Genomic DNA, 21090 nt, shown 5'->3' with positions numbered 1-21090 from the left:
GGTAGGAGTTATTCTTCTCCTCGCCTTCGCACCGACACCCCCCGCCTCTCCCCTCACGGCCTGTAACCAACTCCTGTCTCCCGACCCCCTGCCTACGGGCGCCCGACCGAGGACGGCGCCCCTCAAGCTGCCCAGCTCGGAGCCTCCGGAGCCGGCAGCCCGGTACGTGTCGCTGTGCCCGGCTGCCGGCCCCTTCCGCCGAGCTCGCCAGGCGGACGCTATCTGCCCTGCCGGAGAGGACGCCAGGCCAGGGAGCCAGGAGCCTCCCCCGTCCTCCCCACGCGCCTGCTCCACTCCCCTCCTCAGCCCCTCACACTCACACACAAAACCTGCCCGCTCCGCCTCCTCCCCCTCCATTCTGAGCGGAAGTCCCGTCTCCGAGCAGCCATTGGCTACCGGAGCACGGGAGGCGGGGGCTCCGCCGCCGCTCGTGCAGCCTATCGGTTGAAGCTGCTGTCCTTCTGCAGCGATAGGCTACTTCCTGCAAAGGGGGAGGAAGCTAACGAAGTGTTTGAACTCCGCTCGTAGAACAGAGGGAAAGAGGGACGCAGAGAGACAGGCGGAGGCAGCTCGAAAGGAGGATGGATGGAGAGGTCGTTTAGGCTCCATCCGTAGGACCCCAAGCAAAGACAGAGAGGGACTTGATTTTAAATGTATTTAAATTTCAGATAAATAACTTCTGGGTAAACATGCGTAAGGTTGTGGTGTTAGAGTCCTAAAACAAAAAGGGGGGTTTTGGGGAATCGTAAAGGCGCCTCATTTAAAGGGGCGCATACGTTGGCAGCTCAATTCTATGCACTTTTACTCGGAAGTAAGTTGCATGGAGTTCAATGGAACTTTGAATAAGATTGCAGCTGTGTTGTGGAAGATCCTGACACGATGCAACTCTCAGTGACTCTTTTTGTGGTTTTTGTTCCAGCAGGCTAACCAAGACCGATCCTTCTGGATGCCCAGAGACCGACGGTAGCTGTTGAGGAAGACAATTGGCAACAGGGGTGGAGGTGAGGAGAAGTGAAGGGCATGGCTCCGGGAGACCCTGGCGAGGAAAGAAAGAAAACAGGGAGAGCGAGGGTGGATGGCTTAAAGGAATTGGCGGCCATCGAGATTCTGGCTGAATTCGGACGACACGCTAATCAACGGTTGTTTCCCGTTCTGTCCCTCTTACTCTCCCCCACCCCCCGCCCGGTTGATTAGCGTGTCGTCCGAAGTCAGCCTGCCTGCGGGAATTTGGGGAAAATAAACCTCGGTCGGTAGGAAGTTTGAGGTTCCTGTGTCCCATGAAGGCTCCAACAAAGAAGCAAGCAAGCAGATATCCTTCCTTAAGTATCCTGGCCCAGGTTGTATTGATCCTGGAAGCCAAGACCCAATTATTAGAATTTAGCCCAGAAACAATTTGGAAACCAGTGGAACTCTTGCAGTATTAGCACTATATATTGCTCTCCTCAGAAGCCTGAGATTTGGGGTATGTTTCAAACTGGCGAATGGAAAACCCTCCATCTGTTCTTCCCAGTTCCAGCCCCCAGGATGGAGGATCAGGTGGCTGTCTAAAAAGAAAAGAATAAATTGCCTGCCTCCACCTGGATCTGGAGGCTTTCTAAGTAAAGCAGGTACACAGTGCTTTATGATTCTTAGTGTTAGGATGCCTTCATGTGGAAATTTCCTGACAGTAAAGAATGCCATAAACGTAGGGGGCCACTGCTGAAATCCAATCTGGATAATTATTCATAAAGCTCAGTTTCAGTCCAAAGCTTTAGGAGAAGTAGGTAAAGAAAAAGGCATAGATGTTATAAATTTATTATAGTAATAACAAAAAATGAATTTTACTTGATGCCAACAATTTAAAATAAACATGCTGACATTGGCTGTGTCTTTACTAACGTGATTTTTAAATTTATTTTGGTTTTCAAGTATTGCATTTAATCTTTTCAGAAGACTGATCCTGTGAAAGGAAGAAGCACATTTGTTTTTTAGAAAGGCTATCTCTAGCATAGCCTTTCAGGAAAATATGGTAATGTCATTAAATAAAATTAGCAATCTAGCTAACCCATATATATGTAATTAAATGCCTATTATGATGTATAGAATCACTAGAGGTGTCTAGAGAATAAAAGATATGTTATTATTCTTTAGAGGCTAGAGAAGAATGGAGTCATTCAATTTTATTGTTTGGGCACAGGCATTTTAGATAGACAGATGTGACCAGTTCAGAGCATCATTAAAAACAGCAGCTAAAGATTGAGTTTGACAGATGTGACCAGTTCAGAGCATCATTAAAAACAGCAGCTAAAGATTGAGTTTACTAGATGATCCTGTATCTTTTGAAGTAAATCTCAGAGCCAAATAAAGGCTGCAGAACCCTAAATTTGCACCTGGAGATTAGGAATGACCTTGTCAACATCATGCAGAGGGTTGGACTAGATGATCATTGTGGTTCATCACAACGTCACAATTCTGTGATTCTATGTGTGGGGCCATAGCCCAGTATTAGGTTTCCAATTCAATCCCCAGGATCTATAGGTAGATCTGGAAAAAACCCTGCTTGAAACCCTGGAGAGCTATTGCTGCCAGTCAATGTCGACAATACTGGGTTAGATGAACCAAGGGTCTGATTCCATATAAGGCAGCTTCCTATGTTCCTATGCTTTAGTAACATCAGGGCTTGCGGGGGGGGGGGGGGCGCCTAGAGGTACGAAGTAAATGTGTGCCAATTCTGTCATTTTTCTCCTTAACAGATTTTCTGTGTTAAGAAAAAGATAGAAGAGGTGGTGGGAAAGCGTAGGTAGGCTATGAGTGAAAGATGTTGTCTGGACCCACCTTCTCCTCATCTCTCATTCTCTCATTCTCTCATTCTCTCATTCTCTCTTACTGTCAATGATGTTACGCTTACTCCGGTCAAGGAAGCTCGTAGCCTTGGCTTTATCTTCGACTCCTCGCTCTCCTTTATTCCTCATATTGAGGCAGTAGCTAAATCTTGTCGATTTTTCCTGTATAATATTGCCAGGATTCGATCATTTTGTTTGTCTCTTCTGCCAAGACGCTTGTTCATGCACTGGTTATTTCACGGTTGGACTTCTGCAACCTTCTTCTCTCTTCTCTCTGGCCTTCCTTCTTCTCACATCAGTCCGTTGGTTTCTGTTCACCACTCTGCCGCAAAGATCATCTTCTTGGCTCGCCGCTCTGACCATGTTACTCCGCTTCTGAAATCTCTTCATTGGCTTCCAATTCACTTCAGAATCCAATATAAACTTCTCCTGTTAACCTTCAAAGCTTTTCGCGGTCTAGCTCCTTCCTATCTCTCCTCTCTCATCTCACACTATTGCCCCGCTCGTGCTCTTCGCTCCTCTGATGCCATGTTTCTCGCCTGCCCAAGGGCCTCTACTTCCCTTGCTCGGCTTCGTCCATTTTCGTCTGCTGCCCCTTACGCCTGGAACGCTCTTCCAGAACATTTGAGAACTACAAGTTCAACCACAGCTTTTAAAGCACAACTAAAAACTTTTCTTTTTCCTAAAGCTTTTAAAACTTGATGTTGTGCAGACTTCTACTGTTACTTTCTACTGTTAGTTTTTCCCTACCCAGTGCCTGCTTACCCTACCCTGTACCTGTTTGCATTCTCTTCCCCTCCTTATTGTTTTACTATGATTTTATTAGATTGTAAGCCTATGTGGCAGGGTCTTGCTATTTACTGTTTTACTCTGTACAGCACCATGTACATTGATGGTGCTATATAAATAATAATAATAATAATAATAATAATAATAATAATAATAATAAAATTCTGTGAATGAGACAGAGCCTTGTCTGGAAGCACCCTTGCTCTTTCAAAGCAATTTCTCCCCCTTCTCTCCGCAAAAATCCCTTGGCTGTTACAAAATAAAACATTTCCACAGGTCTTCAGAAAAGGACACAATAAAAATTTATTTTAAATATATTATAAAAGAAAGTCAATTCAGTTCTTAAAAACACTATACCTTACATCCAAATGATTTTCAATTTATCAATGATACTACATTAAAGTGCTAGACATCCTTAACTTCCCCCAACACAACAGGACATTATCCCAAGATGCACAAAATAAATACAACAATTTATGCGGCAACATCCAATTTCAAAGAAATTGTTCATGCATTATAAGGTGGGAAACCAGAATTCCTGAAGAATGCCTCTATCATTTCATTTCCCCTCTTCTCCCTCAAAATATATTTGTCCATTTGATACTATTGGTTAGTTAACTTGGTTACATACAATGCAATGTCATGAACTTGGTTAATATAATTTTATTTGGGATAAAAAGCACCTACTTATCAGTGATAATGTAATGTGTCTTCATGGTTCTAGCTGATCCAAATTAAAAACCTCTCATTTGGTAGAAACTGAGTAATTACAGAAGAATTAGGAGGGTTCAGAACAGAATGTAGTTAAAGCAGCGCATTATTAATGGTCACAAATGACTCAATTTTAAAAAATCTAAAAGGTCATCTTGTTCCATATATGATCTTTAAGCTGATGTGTGAGAAAGAAATGGTTAGTAACGCCTAATGTTTGTTGATATATATATATATCAACAATCAAGGGCCAACCTAGAGATGTAACATTGGCAGTTGTATCTCTCTAACAAATTACATCTAAAGCAGTTTTGTGTGTTAAGAGAAGAATGTGCTAAACCTTCTTCATCCTTCCTGCAGTGTCCCTCCTTGCAGGCTGTCCCGATGCCACTTCTGGTATCGGAGCCTATCTATGAGTAAGCCTGGCTAAGTGAAAAGGGGCCACAGGAAAGTAAGTGGCAGCTGCAGGAAAGATTCAGCACCTCGCACCCACCCCTGCTCTTAAAATCAGCTGCCCTCTTTGTATGTGATTTGGCAGACCTGCATACGTGTTACCATGACATCCAATTTGGACTAGTTTATACTCTCTCACACCAGTGTTCTTAGATCAGTGCTAGCACTCAGGGAATAGTCCTATAAGGCTTAAAGCAAGCTATAATCTGTCTGTTCTTTTCAGCTGTGAATATTCTTACCTCACAGTTCCATAAGAAAAATGGAAGGCCAAAATGAAATCTTCAATCGTGTCAGTGAATCTATTGTTTTTATAATGAAAAGGTACCTTTTATATGACCTATTGATTCTTGTAAAGATAAAGTCATATCTGACACATCACCAGTATGGCCTACAGGAGCAACATGTTCACTGAATGTGTTGATACTATCCACAATCTTGGTGTCTGTTCAATGCCTGCTGATATTAAGGCTTTTAGGTCCTGAAGATTTTCCCTGTTTGTTCAGTTGAAATAGGAATCACTATGAAAAAGGTAATCATGTATAAGGATGGGAACAACTTTCTGACTTTTCTGTTATGACACTGAATGGATAGCAGCAAATATGCCCCGACCCATATGCTTTGTGGAAGCTAACCTGTTTTGATATTCCTTGGAGTCTATGCTGGTGGAGGATACAAGATGGTGAACACTATGTTTATGTGCCAACATTTGCGTTCAGTAGCCATTCAGAAAGCTTAGTCAGGATTAACCGTGTTTGTGTGTGTGTAGGGATGCTTGCTTATTTCCTTCCATCCATTGTTTCCTTTAATTAATTAATTAATTAATTAAGTGAAACCCGGGAATTTTCTGGTTTTCTAAATCAAAACCACCAGATTTCCATCCTACCATGTGAGCTTGAAATTGGATATTTAAACACAAAATTCCCCCTTCAAACATTACTAATTACACACTGCACTGAACTCTTGTATATCCCACCCCACTCTTGTCCAGCAAGGCACTAGGAAATTGTTCAAGTTTAGGCATTTGCTGTACATCTGCATTTTAAAAGGCACTTCTTTATTTTAATGATGCTGTTCAATTTGATTTTAATGACACTGATTATTCTCCATTAAACCACAGAGGGGTGTGTTTGCATGCAAGATTTTTCTAAAGCAGACAGGAAAATTTCCTGCAGCTAAGATAATTTAGATAGCTTCCAAGGATTCAGATAGCATCACTGCTAGCAACAAGACACATTTCAACAACTATTGCAAATATTCAAAATGACAAGTTGAGATGCTATGTTTGAATCACTGCTTCTAGGTGGGGAGCAACTTCACACAGACTGCTTGCCCTGAGGTCAAGTAGGGTGACTAAGGGCACAATTCCATCCAGGTTTAGACAGAAAAAGCCCTACAGCTCCCAGCAAGCATGTAAATCTCATAGACTTGCATGCTGGCTTATAAAGCTCAGACTCTGGCTTTCAATATTAGGATTATAATTAAAACAGGGACAGAGGGCATGTCTAGACTATGCCTTATCCCGGGGATCGCCCCAGGATCATCCCTGTGCATCCACATGATGCATAGGGGATCCCGGGGGCAGGGAGGGATGATCCCTCCCATTTTCGCGGGATAACCGGGATAGCCTGATTTTCCCCACTGTCTCGGGATCGTCCCAAGACTGCGGGAGGTGTGGGCGGCCATCCCAGTTTTGTCCTGGCTCCTTGTGAGGAGCTGGGAACCGGGCACGGAGCTCTTCAGGCACTCCGTGCCCACTGGGGGTGGGGTGGGGGGAACAGGATCATTTTAAAACAACAACAAACAAACCGACCTTATCATTGGAGCGCTCGTGCACTCATTTACAATAAAAATAATTTTAAAAATGGCGGGCGCAATATCCTCCTCCTTCCTTTGCCACGTGTTGACAAAGGGGAGGATCTGGCAATCAGCATATCATGAGATCCTCTCCCTTCCCTCCCCAGTGTAGACATGCTCAGCAATTAATTACAGATGAAAATAGTGAGATGAATTTTCATTTCTCAACCAGCAGCTGGCCCCCTGTAACAATACATTTCACTAATTGCCCGGGCCTTCCAAGGCATTGAATGCATTAAGGAATGCCACTGAGCCATATTAGCAGGAAAGGTAGTGTTTAAATTTTTTTTGAATAGACATTTATATTACTGCAGAGAGGAAGCTGCGGAGATTAGAATTTTCATAATCCTTTTAACATTTTGCTTTTAACGTTGCATTTGGTTCCAGTGGAGTTCTGACAATATTGCCCCTCTACAGAGTCAGTGTAGTGTAATTGCTAAGAGTGCAAACTGAAAAGTCCTTAGACAAAATTTTGTCTCAATCACTAGTTTGTTAGATAGCCTTTAGCAAGCCATAACATTTCATCTCCGTATCGTATGACATAAATATACTGCCTAACTCACAAGAGTGTTGTAAAGATTACTATTGCGTGAAATGAACATTCAACACAAAAACATTATATAAATTGAGTATTTCAACCAGCTGAAAAAATAATCAAGCCAAAATGGCACTTGGTCAGATATTTACTGCAATTATATCTATAATATTTGGCTCAATGCAAGGGTCACACCACTAAAGGGATTCTTGGCTCCAATAGGTTGGTATTTGCTGTAACCTGTAACAGAATTGGTGTGGTCACACCCACTGCCAACATCCAGTCTACAGAGGACCTGGTGGGGGGCAATTTGACCCCACTTGAATATGGTTTTGTACCCCTGATGTAAGTTATTTGGAATGGGAGCAGTGCATGAAGGCCTGAGTTCTGAAGGGTGCTGAACTATACTGATCATTGACTACATTTCAGTTTCTATACAGCACCTTTGCTGATTTTTTATTGTAGGATAATCTGTAATATTCCATAATATTGTGCATGTCGTCCTAAATGTGGCTTGGTGTCATCTCAAATTGGTTCTACATGGAACATAATTACATTGATGGGAATAACAGGTTGGCCATTAGAGTTAAACATTCTTACTAGGATGCTTACTTATGTCACTGGGAATAAAATTTTATGGAGTGATCTTATGGTTTTAGCCTTAGTCTTGTTTGTAGACCAGGGTCTTTTAGGTAAAAGGCAAAATGCCAGTGAATTAAAAAAGTTTTTTATGACACAGCTGATTCGCCTAACTAGTATTAGTTACAAAATGAAGGGGGGGGGAGAGTTGCAAATGCAGTACACAACTGAATGTCATGGACCATATTTAACCACCATTTGCAGGTGCAGATCACTAATTACAGTGATTTTTTGAGCATATGCAATGAATGAGTTTCAGGTCCTGGTATCCCCAACATCAACCTTGTCCAAAATAAAAACTGTGAGATTCCTGGGGATGTTATACTATAAAATGGTTCTGTATTCCAAAACTATAGTCCTATTGAAAGCTCTACAATTATTTTAACAGCAGGCTTTCCCAGCAGCATAAAACACACTCTAGTTCATAATGAGCAGACAGCTTGGTGCAGGAATTTGAAACTGCAGTTTCTCACAACTAAAAGATTTCATGAAGGAGGAGAAAAACACTGAAGAAAATTGTGCTGTTTCAGCTCCAATTATATGGCCAATTATTCTGTAAGAGGCCCAATCTGATATTTGTGTACAGGGTTATTGCACAAGACATATTTTATTTTTCCCTCAAACGCTTGAATATTATATTTGTCCAGAAGCCATTTTGTTAAGCACCCAGTAGAACTAGCATCAAACTAAAGCCCCCCCCCCCCCCGTATATGAATGTAGTACCTAGATATGATTAAGTGATAGAGAATTTACTCTCTGGAGTAGTTTAGGGCAGCATGAGGAGCTACAGGAGGAGGAGCGGAGAAGAAATCCCATTATGAAAGTGAAAGTCTGCTTGCATGATGTTTGGTGTTGCCCTTTTTGCTTGATTCATACTGTTAAACAGGAGTTTTAAGAGAGTTGTCAGGTATTTTCAGCCGCTGTTGGAAGAATGAATGAAAAGTTAGTGGGAAAGAGTTGTGCAAGACAAAGACTAGGAGCTCTAAGGAGAAATAACCTGTCCCTCGACCACTAGTACTTACAGAGACAATATCCAAGGCAGCACCCACACATCTTCTATTCCTACTGCCTGCAGAAGGAACTTCTTATAAGGCAGAAGGAACTTCATACAACCAGAACAAGGGTCAGTGTGATAAGCCGGTGCTAACATTGTTCTGAACCATCTAGACACAACCCTCACCCTTGGGTGCAGTATGGATCCATCAACTTAGGTTTGAGACAATGTCTTAATTAATGAGAGTTGCACATCACTTCATGGAAAAAATGCTTGCCTGAAACGTGATCTTAATAGCCAAGAATCATAAGATTATGAGTGATCATGGGGATTTCTAACTTCCTGCTGTGATTTAATTAACTCAAAGATAATGATGCAGCATCATCAAAGTAAAGACTGGCCTTATAGTCACACCCTCTCCTGAGATTCTCCCTTTTACCGTATTTTTTTAAAAAAATTATTCTTTTAAAAAAATTGTCATCTCCCCTGTAAAAACTATAGCTGCAATATATACATATGGACAGTCTTTAAAGATCGAGGTTCTTGTTAAACTTTTCCAAAACTGTTGAGTTTGTGTGTTCAAATATCCACTGCTGTGTTGGAGATGAGGGATTGCAGGTGTTCATGAAGATTTTTCGGTCACTTTCACTACAGTCCATACAGCTGCCACTTACTGGGTGGTAAAGGGACTTGTCCTGAGGATGAGAATTAGAAATCAGTTTAACTAGACTGCAGAATATGCCAAAGTATTTGAAAAGAAAAAAAGTATTTGCCACTTCATTGTTATCATCTAACTGCAGCTTTAGTTCAATAAGTAGTATTTCTTGAGTGCAGCACGCTTTATTAATACTAACCTAGTCACTGTTTATTGCTTTTGGTAAGCTGCCTTGAATAATTTTTTAAGAAGACTTCACAACTGAAAGGGCAGCACTTTTCCAACATCCAAGTCCAACATATTATCTACTAGATCTCACTTGGAAACATATTGTGTGGAAGAAACATACTGTTAACTTCCTATTATTATTTTACAAACTTGCTGAAGCACGCACTGAAATATCTGGGCTACACAGCCTGGGTGCATCTTCTGGTGTTTTAAGACTTCTGGAAGTAATATAATATCATATATCCACTGACATTATGAGTAGGCCTTGATGATCAGACTTGGGCCTAGAGATTCCTTGGAATGGTGTCTTCCCCAACTGGCAACAGTTTATCCACCTCGGCATCAGGATTCTATATTCTGTACCATGAGGCTTTATGTTCTGCTGCCATGGAATATCCTCAGTTTTGAGAATTGTTGTCATCCAAGCAAGCATTTTAAAAATGGAGAGTCACATCTATTTTGCCCTATTTTTCCTCATGGCTTATAATAAAAATACCCTCAGCAGTGCCTTTTGATAAGTGACAATGGGGTTCCTTCCGCTTTCAGCCATATGTCCAAAATAGTACACTATTAATCATATTATTAAGGGGTCTGGAAACCCCCTTAATAACATGGAGAGACTGAAAGCACTAGGCATGTTTAGCCTGGAGAAGAGAAGACTGAGGGGAGACATGATAGCACTCTTCAAATGCTTGAAAGGTTGTCACACAGAGGATGCCCAGGATCTTTTCTCGATCATCCCAGAGTGCAGGTCACGGAGTAATGGGCTCAACTTACAGGAAGCCAGATTCTGGCTGGACATTAGGAAGAACTTCCTGACTGTTACAGCCAGCAATGGAACCAATGACCTAGGGAGGTCGTGGGCTCTCCCACACTAGAGGCCTTCAAGAGGCAGCTGGACAGCCATCTGTCAGGGATGCTTTAAGGTGGATTCCTGCATTGAGCGGGGGATTGGACTAGATGGCCTTACAGGCTCCTTCCAACTCTACTATTCTATGATTCTATTCTATGTTATTCAAGATGACTCAGGTGACCATAATGGCTTGACACAATTACACTCACTTTTCTGTATTTCCACAGCTGATTCCCCTTCATTCCATGACAGTCATAGAGAGTCACTGGGCTGTTGTGAAAAACAGCATCAAAACAGAATTTCTTTGTGTGCTGGGGGTCTCCTGGACGGATGTCTTCTCGCCAGCTGAATGTGAATACCTGCTAGGACAAACATCAAACCCTCAGAAAAAGTGCAGGGGATAAAAACTCAACATTCTTCTTTATGTTTACACATGTCCTTCAGATAGCTACTCAATATATAAAGAACTACTGTGTCCTTAGGGCAGGGAAAGAAGTTAAGCATGTACCTAAAACAAAAAGCGGCACATACAGTTTATGTTAGTAGATACATCAAGGTTTTTGCATGCCGATTTACACTCTGAAGTGATTCTGGAAGAATAGACAAGTTACTTACCTGTAACTGCAGTTTTTAAAGTAGTTATCTGTGCATTTTCATATGTGTTCTGCATCTGTGCAGAGCTTTGTTCAGGAATATTCCAGAGCTAAGAAACCATATTTTGAGATTTGATTGGTAAGTCCACCAGAGGAGGGTGCATTGAACAAAATGGTAGGTTAAGATGGATGTGTTTGGGGTCCTGTGCAGGCTGCATCATGTGCACTGGGAGCTGGGCAAATAGTGTTACTGCTAGGTAGTCAATGATCCTGCATGTTATTTCTAGCAGATAGTAGGTAACATCTTATTTCTAGCAGATGCTAGGTAGTTGTTGACTCTGCATCTTATTTCTAGCCTTGTTATATTTAGCCTGTAGGGTTTGCTCTCAGAAATTCATACTATCTGTAGGAGCAGTTCTGGTGAGCCTCTTTAGCATGCAAGAGATGTCAATATGGCCTTCTCAGAAACAGAGCAGGTGGAGGGAGTGTCTGTCTGTGCATTGGGTGCGGTGGGGGAAATTTGCTTCCGCAGCTAGAACATTTCTGCAAAGGGACCTCCAGGGCCTTATGCCCTGAGGTGAGACAGAGGTAGCTAAAGGTGAAATGTAGTAGATAAAAGCAAAAAGCAAACTGGAAAGAGGAGAATGACAATAGAAGTAGAAGTGAAGGAAAAGAAAAACACACATCCTTTCTCCAAAAAACTGAGCAAGAGAAGGCAAACTCAGCTCAGTCTCCTCACACAACTAGATGGAGAGTGTTACCAATGCTGCAGTTGTCGAAGAGCAACTGAGAAGGAAATGCAAGAGCCAAGCTTCTTGAGTGTGCACAGTTGGGGGGGGGGGGAGGTTTCCCACCAAAACCTCTAAGCTTTAGAATGTTCCAAATGGAGCTCTGTCCAGGCAAAGAACTTATAGAAAAACCACAAAGAAGAACATAGGAGTTATTTGTGGCGTTGAAGGTCATGCTTTGCATGAAAGCATCACAGGAGAAGAGCATTTGTTCAATTTTAGGAAGAGTACAACCAACAGCACCATACCTGGAATTAAGCAAAAGAATAGAATTCTTTCATTTAGAGTGGCAGGGGCAGAGGATGACACAGATGGAAGGAGAAGAGGATGAATAATTAACTAGTGGCCAAGAAACAGTAAAAAAGCAGAAATACCAAATGCCCTGTGGGAAAGAACATCAGATGCTAGCTCCTGCTCAAACAGATGGTTGTTTTGTTTTTGTATTCATTTTGGTGTGTGGTTCTTGGTGTATCTATTGTATGTTTATAAATGTTGTGAGCTACTTTGGACTGATGTCAAAAAGGGGAAAATAAATCTATTAAATAAATAAATAAAGTTAAAGGAAAGTAATGGGAGTTTCCAGTTTAACTTAAAATTCCCTCAGATCAAATCTATTGCCACTGAGAATAGGAATCAGCAATACCAGATGAAGTCCTTTTGTGGGGTGAAAGATTCAGCGCACATGAAGAAAAGTAGACAAAGCAATAAAGTAGATTTGCTGCAAAAAGATCTGTTTTATAATGTGGGCTATTGGAGCTCTATAACCATGCATTCACTGTAAGGATATGAGGGAGATCATTTTAATTAGATCTCCCTCATAGCCTCACAGTGAGTGCAAAACACCCATCCACACTCTATTTCAATATTCACATTAATTTAAACAACACAAAATATGGAACTCATGAACAGAGTCCAAACTTAATATTTAGCTTCAAAGTAAATAGATTTTATTTCCAGTTCACAGACATCAGAAATGATATACAGTCCTCTTCATTTTATCAAACCCATGAAGACAGTTATATAGCACTTCCTAGCAGATGCTGTGTTTACCTGATCTTCCTTTGACTGCTATACTTAAAGTAACATTTTCCCTCACTAAGTTACAATAAAGCTGTCACTTCTGGCATCTCACACATCAAGAGGATGGAATATTGCCTGGACAGTTTCATCTTTTTCCAGCATCTACTGGAGTGTTAATCATGTGCCAGGTGTTAAAAAGTGGTTACTGAATGTGCTGGCAGATTCATTAAAATGATCCAACACTTGTTTCAGAAGATACTTTGAAATGAATCTATATATGCATGGTAACTGCATGACTACCTGCTTATTCTTTTTTCCTGTTTCCCCCTATTTATTCACCCCAACATTTAAGTCTGTATATTTATCTACATACTGTTTTTCTGCCAAAGAACTCAAGGCAGAATTTAAAATGCTTTCCCTACACCCACAGTATGAACAGCATCTGTTTGCTTGGTGCCTAGGCCAGTAGGCAGCCTATATTCTGCCCACCTAAGGAAGCCCCTCTTATTAGTATGACAATAATGAACCTGTTACAACAGTCTAGTAAAGTCGTCTTTACATAGAATATTAGTTTATTCTAACTACTTGTGGAAACTCTTAATAATTGTTTTAAAAATGTACATACCTGCACATTGTTCCAGGCTGCTTCTCCTCTGTCTTTTACACAGTTTTCAATCCTTAGTGGTGAACCCAGGATGCCATGCTTGGTATCTGCACAGAGACCGGTCCCTACATTACGGATCTGCAAGATTAAGTCACGGATTAGCTTTGCAACGAAGTTTTGGACATATTGACTGCCAAGGAAACAGAAGCACTTGAGATGCCATCCCATAGAAAAAGCTAGCAATAATGCAAAGCCACAAGGTGAGGTGTCTTTTAAAAATAAATAAATTTTATTTATTTATTTATTTATTTATTTATTACATTTTTATACCGCCCAATAGCCGAAGCTCTCTGGGCGGTTCACAAGCTCTCTGGGCGGTTCACAAGAATGCATAAATGATAAACTAAGAAAAAAAGATTCTGAACTACATATAAACCTGAGCTTGAGCACCACTAACAAGCATTTCTCGTATTTCCTGGATAATTATGTCAATTAGAATGCAGCTATCCTTCGGATTGTGCCCTTCTCTGAGTTTTGCATTGAAGTTCTCAGCTTAAAAAAATGCATACTTTAGGAAGAAATGTGACCCGATTCAAAAGTAATATTTGGTGCAGCTTTAAAATGTAGGATAAAACGGATGTCTGACTGAACACATGCAAAACTGACTCAGGCTGGAAATAAGAACGATCTGTCCATCCCTAATTCCACACATACACACACACAGGTCACAGCCTTGGATTTACTATCCATTCTTACCTTAGGGTAAACCTGGCAGTGGACTGTCAGAATAAGTAAATCTTAAGGTGCATACACCAGGAGTTCAGTGTATATGGTTTCCTAAAGTTTAGCAGAAAAATACTGAACTTCACTATGGGGTTCCAAACTGTTGTCAAAGCTACTTTTCAATGAGAGGTATAAGGGAAGCCTATACCGAATGGCCCAAAATAATGGGGTAGGGCTGAGTCCTAATCACTAATACATGTTTTCCATTTTTAAAACCTAGACTAAGGCTAGCGGGATTTTTGCATTTATACCAAGAGCTTCACCTTCCTAAGAGGAATATGACCATTGTGGTGGTTACTCCAAAACTATTTTCTTTTCCCTTTATCAGAAAAGTGGGAAAAATGCAACTGGACAGCTGAGATATTGTGAACTGGTATTTCTCGCCATATGCATTCACTGAATTCCTGTAAACTATTCTGTGTAAATGAAACATGCATATTGTGTTGCCTACATTTAGGGGTGGAATCAGCAGGTACTGGTTATAACTGCAACCATATACCATGGCATGGCTGAATGAGATTTCTTGATCTCATCTTATATGAGTGAGTTTTCTGAATAAACCAACCTCTCCCCAGGCAGCTGCTGGAGGCTCCACTGGTGGGTAGAACTTTCCCAAGTCCCAAGCAACTTCATTCATGAACCACTTGAAGTTTTTGCAGTTGAGACTGCTGCGAAGTTCTTTCTGAGGAGCCACATCCCCTGCTGACAGATGCCGATATTCAGGTCTCCTCTGGTAAATGTACTCTGCGTATTCGTCCATCCACACCTCAGCTACACGCTTCAAGTTCTGCATGGGTGCCATTATTTTTGAAAGGAACAAGTGAAAAGCAAGCATTATCCCTGAGCTGAATTTGCATTAGGCAGACGAGAAGATTTCAAAAAAGATTCTCATTCTTGAGCATCACCTTAGTTTTAGCAAGTGAAAGTTCTACATTATTGAACTTGTGATGTATGAGAGCAAGAGAAGTAATTATATTTTCCCACCAGAGGGAGCATTATCCATGTTTAAACTATATACCCCTGGATACTAAATAAAAGCACTAATCTTTTAACATAAAATTTACTACGACATGGGTGGGCAAACTTTTGAATTTCTGAGTAGTGGCAACTAAATTTCTTATGTGCTCATATTTCCAAACATCCTGAAAATTGGCAGCGTCTTCTTTCTAGATGCGCAAGTGAAAATTTAATGCCAGTAATACGAGTTATGCATGTGTTCATTGGGATTTTCATGCCTTTGTGATTTACTAATGCAGGTCAATCTAATTTCAAAGGCTTGCCAATTAAAAGATTTCTTTTAATAGACCTATTCACCTGTTACTGAGAGGATGAGGTTCGTAAGAAAGCAAGACAGCAGCAGGCTTGATGCTAACAGGTAGCTGCTTTTAGCAATTCAAATTAAGGATTACAATTTCTCTCTCTAGAAAACTGTTCCTTATATTCAGCAAAGATATGAAGGAAATGTAGTAAGACAAGACTCTTACCCTTGCTAAGCTGACTCCTGTTGGAACCTTATAGGGGACATATTTCCTGTAAATATGGCCTACGCGGGAACAAGGGATGTCTTCCATGCGACCCCCACACATCCATACCTGTGAAATGGCAAATAGAATAAGCACAAGTAATAATTTTCTGAATATGTTGGCAATCAAACCTTTTCAAGTCATAACGTAACAACAATTGGTACCTGCTCTGTACTCTGCACTTGGCTGTCAAAGTTGTACATGTCTGAAATTGTAAGTCAGCAGTATGTCAGAAAAGCACTGCCAGATCCAATATCAAGGAAGAACAAACTCCAGAACTAGTTTGTAGCACAAGGATTCAGACGCAAACTACAACTATGACGAAGGTGGCTCTAAGTGCACAGATATACGAAACTGCCAAGACGACGAATTGTTTTGTAGATTTGTATGCACTGTTCTTATGAAGCAATTCCAAAAAGTTATATGAGAAACAGACCACATACTGACATCTTAATAGGCATTTTACAAACCCATTACTAATACACCCTTCCAGTGCTGAGTGTGCAGAGATATATATACTAGGCTGCTGCAGACCTGCAATTAGCAACAGTCCATAATAGATTAAAATCTTTGTTTTGTATAAAAAAATTAAGCATCTCTTAAATGAATGCTACTTGCAGAATTATGGCACAATTAATGTCCAAATGGAGCCAAGAAATGTATTTTCCCTGCAAGTGACATTGAATCTGTGCCAACTTTCTATAAGAACTTTCTTTCATGCCTAGATTAAATATGGATATAAATTTTGCCAGTCTAAGTAAATGAAGGAGAACAACTGTTGAGTACATGCATTCCAGTAGGCTTGAAATGAATTTAAGTACTTTGACCAACAATAATGTATTTAATCTGTTTTAAAGTACCATGCCTATTTATAAATAGACTAGCTCCAAAATAACTTGAAAAGATTGTCTGGCTATGTTTACTAAGGCAAACATTCTAATGTTCCAACAAAGATTTCATTAACACTATTGTTGGTTGGCAGCTATTGGAACTCCAAACAGCTTCACTTTTCCAGCTTTTATTCTGTACGAGCTCAATACTGAGCTGTCCTTGACTTGCCATTCAAATATGAATTTAAGTGTTGCAATTACTGTTAAGAGTGCTAAAATGTACTGCTGACCGCTTTTGTCAAGTGACAACGTTTTTTCCCAATGTGTAAATCAAGACTTGAATGCAAAGTGAGCAGCTTCAGGAAGAGACAGTTTTTCATTAACGGGTACAAAATTAGAGATGATTTTTTCGGCAAGCTTGCACAATGCTGTTTGACTGTATATTTTCAGTGCCGCATTATCAACATTCTGACTAGGCAGGTTCCAGTGAAATTTTGTCTCCTTATATTAACCATAGATGAACATCTCTTTCTGGAAGTATGGTAGCTCTACACTATTTTATCCAATGTTCCATACGATCCAACAAAAGTTGCCCAATACTAACCCCAAGAATGTGTTCTTTTTGGCCATTTTAATGAGAGATCCAGAAAATATGTAAAGAAGAAAGAACTGTGGATTAATACCTCATTCAACTATATTTGAATTTCTTTTTGTGTTGCTCTGATCTCATTTACAAATTTCTGATCCTCCAGTTTGTAGGTCCAAAGCCAAAAAGAATACTTTTTAAGAATAACAGCTTCTTGCCTGTCTCAAAACTCAGTTTAGTAAATGGTTTAACTGACATTTCAAATCCACAAAAGGTCTATAGCCCCAGCAAGGGAGCTTCAAGCACTGGAGCACATTTAGACATTGGAAACAGAAATTGGCACTGAAGGTAAAGATTTCTGAAAGAAAAGGCTACCTCAAGGAACTGAAGCCTATAAATCTGTTATATAGTCACTGATCTGAGAAAGAAAGGAATACAACTGAGATGGGTTAAGCTGTGGAAATTCTACATTGTTCAGACACTCAGTAAGTTTTACCTGTGCTTGTTTCAAGACATGAGCCGTAACTCTAAGAGTATTGGGGGGGGGGGAATTACCCAGAGCAGATGAAAGGTAGTGAACGGCACTTAATTATTTCAACTTAGCCTCATGCTTCATATTCCCCACTCTTCTTCTTCCCTCTAATGTTCTTGCATTCAAAACCTGACTAGGCAAAGCAAGAGAACAGAAAGGACTTAACCCTAATACCCCCGTCATACTGCACGACTAAGCAAATATTTACTCAAGGGATAGTGAGGTTCACACAAAAATGAGCTTGCTGTCTTCCTCAACTGCAGATAGCAATCTTAAGATAAAACAAACAAACAACAACAACAAAACAAGCATGAAGGGTCTGCTTCTCCTGCAGTGCAGAAAGAGGCACCTCAGTTGTAGTCATACCACAACCCCATCATACAAGTGTTACTCTAGACCAGCTTTCCAAACTTGGTGGCTGTGGCGTTACACCCCACAAGTCAATTCCAAATGTATGTCTGCAGTTTGTAAGTCTGTGGTTTGTAGAATGTTGGCCTGAGTGGGCGGAGTTAGAATGTCTTGGGAGGGGGGAGGAGTGATATCTATAAGGGAATGACTGAGGGGATTGTGAGTTCTTGTTCTTTTGGAGAGAACCTTTTCAGGGAGACTTGTTAGGTACTCTTAGAGTCTGTAGTGCTCTCTGTATTTATGGTACTTAAGTTCTGGGAAATTTGAGGGTCAGTGTAGTGAGTGGTGTCTTTAGAGTGTGGTGTGCACATAGTGGAAGTATATTAATCAATACTGATAATAAAGAAAGTTCGAGAGTGATTGTGTGAGAAAAAGGAAAGCGCGAATGTGAGAGTGACAGGACTGTATGGAAGGTTTCAAAAAGGTTTTTAAATGTTGTTATTTGAAACAAAGCTTATGAACTTTTAAAAATAAATTTTGATTGTTTGTTTTAAAACTACCACAAAAATCCCACGTGTCTGTTTGGCGTTTATCATCTTAAGTTTACACATTCAGCACCCACTCTGACAATCATTCACCTAAGCAGATATAACTCACAGCGCATTATTCTAAATATTAAAATCCATTCTCCATTTTAAACCCCTTTCTCCACATAGTTTGGAGGAAGGTGGGCTTTATCCTTTGCCTCAGGCGTATCAAGTGGTGGTGCTTGGCTTGAGCAGGGAGTAGGCTCGGCCGGGTCTGGTGTTCAGAGCCTGTGTCGCCCCATAATAAGTGGTGGCAGACGGGAGGTCTGGTGTTCAGAGCCTGTGTCGTGGCAGTGGCCTCCAGAAATTTTTGGCTACAATTCCCAGCATTCCTGTGCATTGGCTATGCTGACTGGGACTGATAGGAGTCTAAAGCATCTGGAGGGTACCAGGTTAGGGAAGGTTGGTCTAGGCTGTTACAAAGCACTACACTTAAGAGATATACTCAGGTTTTAAGAAGCTACAAGATGTAATAACTACAACTTTACAATGAACATGTGAAGAAAAGGTTATATTACAACAGTACCCAGGTCTCTATAATGTTGCCACCTTACCTACTGATTTGGGGTCAATTGTGCCCCAAGAGACTTTTTTATTTATTTATTATTTACTACATTTCTATACTGCCCAATAGCCAAAGCTCTCTTATTAAAGGAATTGGTTTTTGAACAATATAATCATTCCTATTAGGAAAAAGAATCCCAGGCATATGGATACACAGTGAGTTTCCAATCCACAAGAACGGCCTTTACCAAGGGGTGGTACATGACAACATCCTTGGCAGCAGAGGGCAATATGTACATACTAGTGTGGGCATGTGTGTTGGTCTTGTATACAATCTGTGCTTAAATGTCTGCCTCAAGGGAATAGTGAAACTGATCTTTCCCTTCCAAAGCAATAATTGGGGCAAGGGAGGGGAAGCGATTTTCTTCATGGATTTCACAGATTGGACATTCTTGTTTTTTCTATTTGTCTGACAGCTACAAGAAAGCGTCCTTGCTAAGAACCCAAGATTGATGTCATCCAGATCAAAAGCTGACGGGCTAGCATAAAAATACAATTTAAAAAAAAGTACCAAAGCCCCAAACATCGAAAGATGGGAGCAGTATTGGCTGACCTGCACAACATCTCAGAAAATTATCTTCATCTTGGGGATTATAGATCAACACATTCTATTAATATAATATATAGAAACTTTTGACTACATTTAAAATATCTGCCTGTTCGCTGGCTTATAAAGTGGTTTATAAACTAAATTTGTGAATTTATGTCAATGTGCTACAAATATCCTTCCCTCATATTTAACTAGCTCCACTCTGTGCCTTAACAGAAAATCCTCATGCTTTCAGCTGATGATGTGGCACTTTAATATAAAACTAATTTCAAAAGGAGGCTTTCTATTCATTTTCATTGCTGCTTTGATTCATTTTATTAGCAATCCCTTTGTGTGATGACAGAATTCATTACAACCTGCATAAAGAAAATGATCAGTTCTCGTCTGTAAAGAGACAGATCAGTGGAAAGGGAGCACCTCATCCACTAGCAGGAAAAAGTAGAAGGAATTAAAAAGCCACACTGTTGAAGGACAGAAAAATCTCAAGTGCCTGTCAAACAGCACCTCTTGGATAATAACTGCCAGTGACAGATAGAAAAGATCTTTCTGATTTTGCCCTTCTGTGAGAGAGCATACAACTCACTCTAGCACAGCCTTGCCCAACTTGGTGCCCTCCAGATGTTGTGGACTTCAACTCTCATCAACCCCAATCAGCATGGCAAACAAGAATGCTGGGAGCGTAGTCCAAAATATCTGAAAGGCACCAGGTTGGCTGCTCTAGCATTTTAAATAAAGTACTGTTTTGCACATCTACATGCAGAGACAAGAAGACTTCACTTGTTTGTACAATCATCCTGTTGCTAGCCCCCCCCTTTTTTTTTTTTTACAAGAAAGGAGCTTTTTGGCTGGCTTTACCAAAACCACCCAGGGTTTATATAGGTGAATATGGATTTAGAGTTCCCTGACTGTGATGCCCTGAATATTATGACTTACAATATTGAATTATGTATTAAAATATCCTTGGAGTTCTGAAGGCCATTGAGGATCAGTGAATAATGTACTGATAGTACATTCTGTCGATGTTTTAAGGATGGTGGGCAAATCACAATTTCAGCAGTAGACATACGAAACCTTCTCTCCTGTCCCCCAATCTTTATTCCTTTCTACATGTAAACAGCCCCACTTACCGGATGCAAACTGGGTTGTAAGCCCAGCATTGGTTCTATTACATTTCCTCACAAGTGTATGTCTAAGGAAAGATCTATAAAATGGTCTCAGATGCACATTATGGCATTTGAGTAAGCCCCAA

The 21090-nt window shown here is 40.6% G+C and overlaps 1 protein-coding gene and 1 long non-coding RNA gene across 2 annotated transcripts in view; one reads left to right on the top strand and one right to left on the bottom strand.

Moving 5' to 3' along the window:
* The first annotated feature begins 503 nt into the window (after nt 1-503).
* Nucleotides 504-20119, top strand: LOC134394993 (uncharacterized). Its single transcript, XR_010025214.1, has 4 exons — nt 504-593; nt 920-1001; nt 13603-13798; nt 19708-20119. It is a non-coding gene; the product is annotated as an uncharacterized LOC134394993 (long non-coding RNA).
* GALNT10 (polypeptide N-acetylgalactosaminyltransferase 10) overlaps nt 3891-21090 on the bottom strand; it is a 54227-nt gene continuing 37027 nt past the window's right edge. Inside the window, exons 8-12 of the mRNA XM_063120908.1 lie at nt 15806-15913; nt 14887-15108; nt 13560-13676; nt 10743-10892; nt 3891-9492 (exon numbers count right to left, since the gene is read on the bottom strand). Of these exons, the coding sequence (XP_062976978.1) occupies nt 9325-9492; nt 10743-10892; nt 13560-13676; nt 14887-15108; nt 15806-15913 (765 nt within the window). The 3' untranslated portion in view covers nt 3891-9324. The remainder of the gene's footprint in view (nt 9493-10742; nt 10893-13559; nt 13677-14886; nt 15109-15805; nt 15914-21090) is intronic.

The sequence above is a fragment of the Elgaria multicarinata genome, chromosome 3, assembly GCF_023053635.1.
Source record: "Elgaria multicarinata webbii isolate HBS135686 ecotype San Diego chromosome 3, rElgMul1.1.pri, whole genome shotgun sequence".
Lineage (NCBI taxonomy): Eukaryota > Metazoa > Chordata > Lepidosauria > Squamata > Anguidae > Elgaria > Elgaria multicarinata.
Note: the sequence above shows the minus strand (reverse complement) of the source record. Positions and strands in the feature narration are given on the sequence as shown.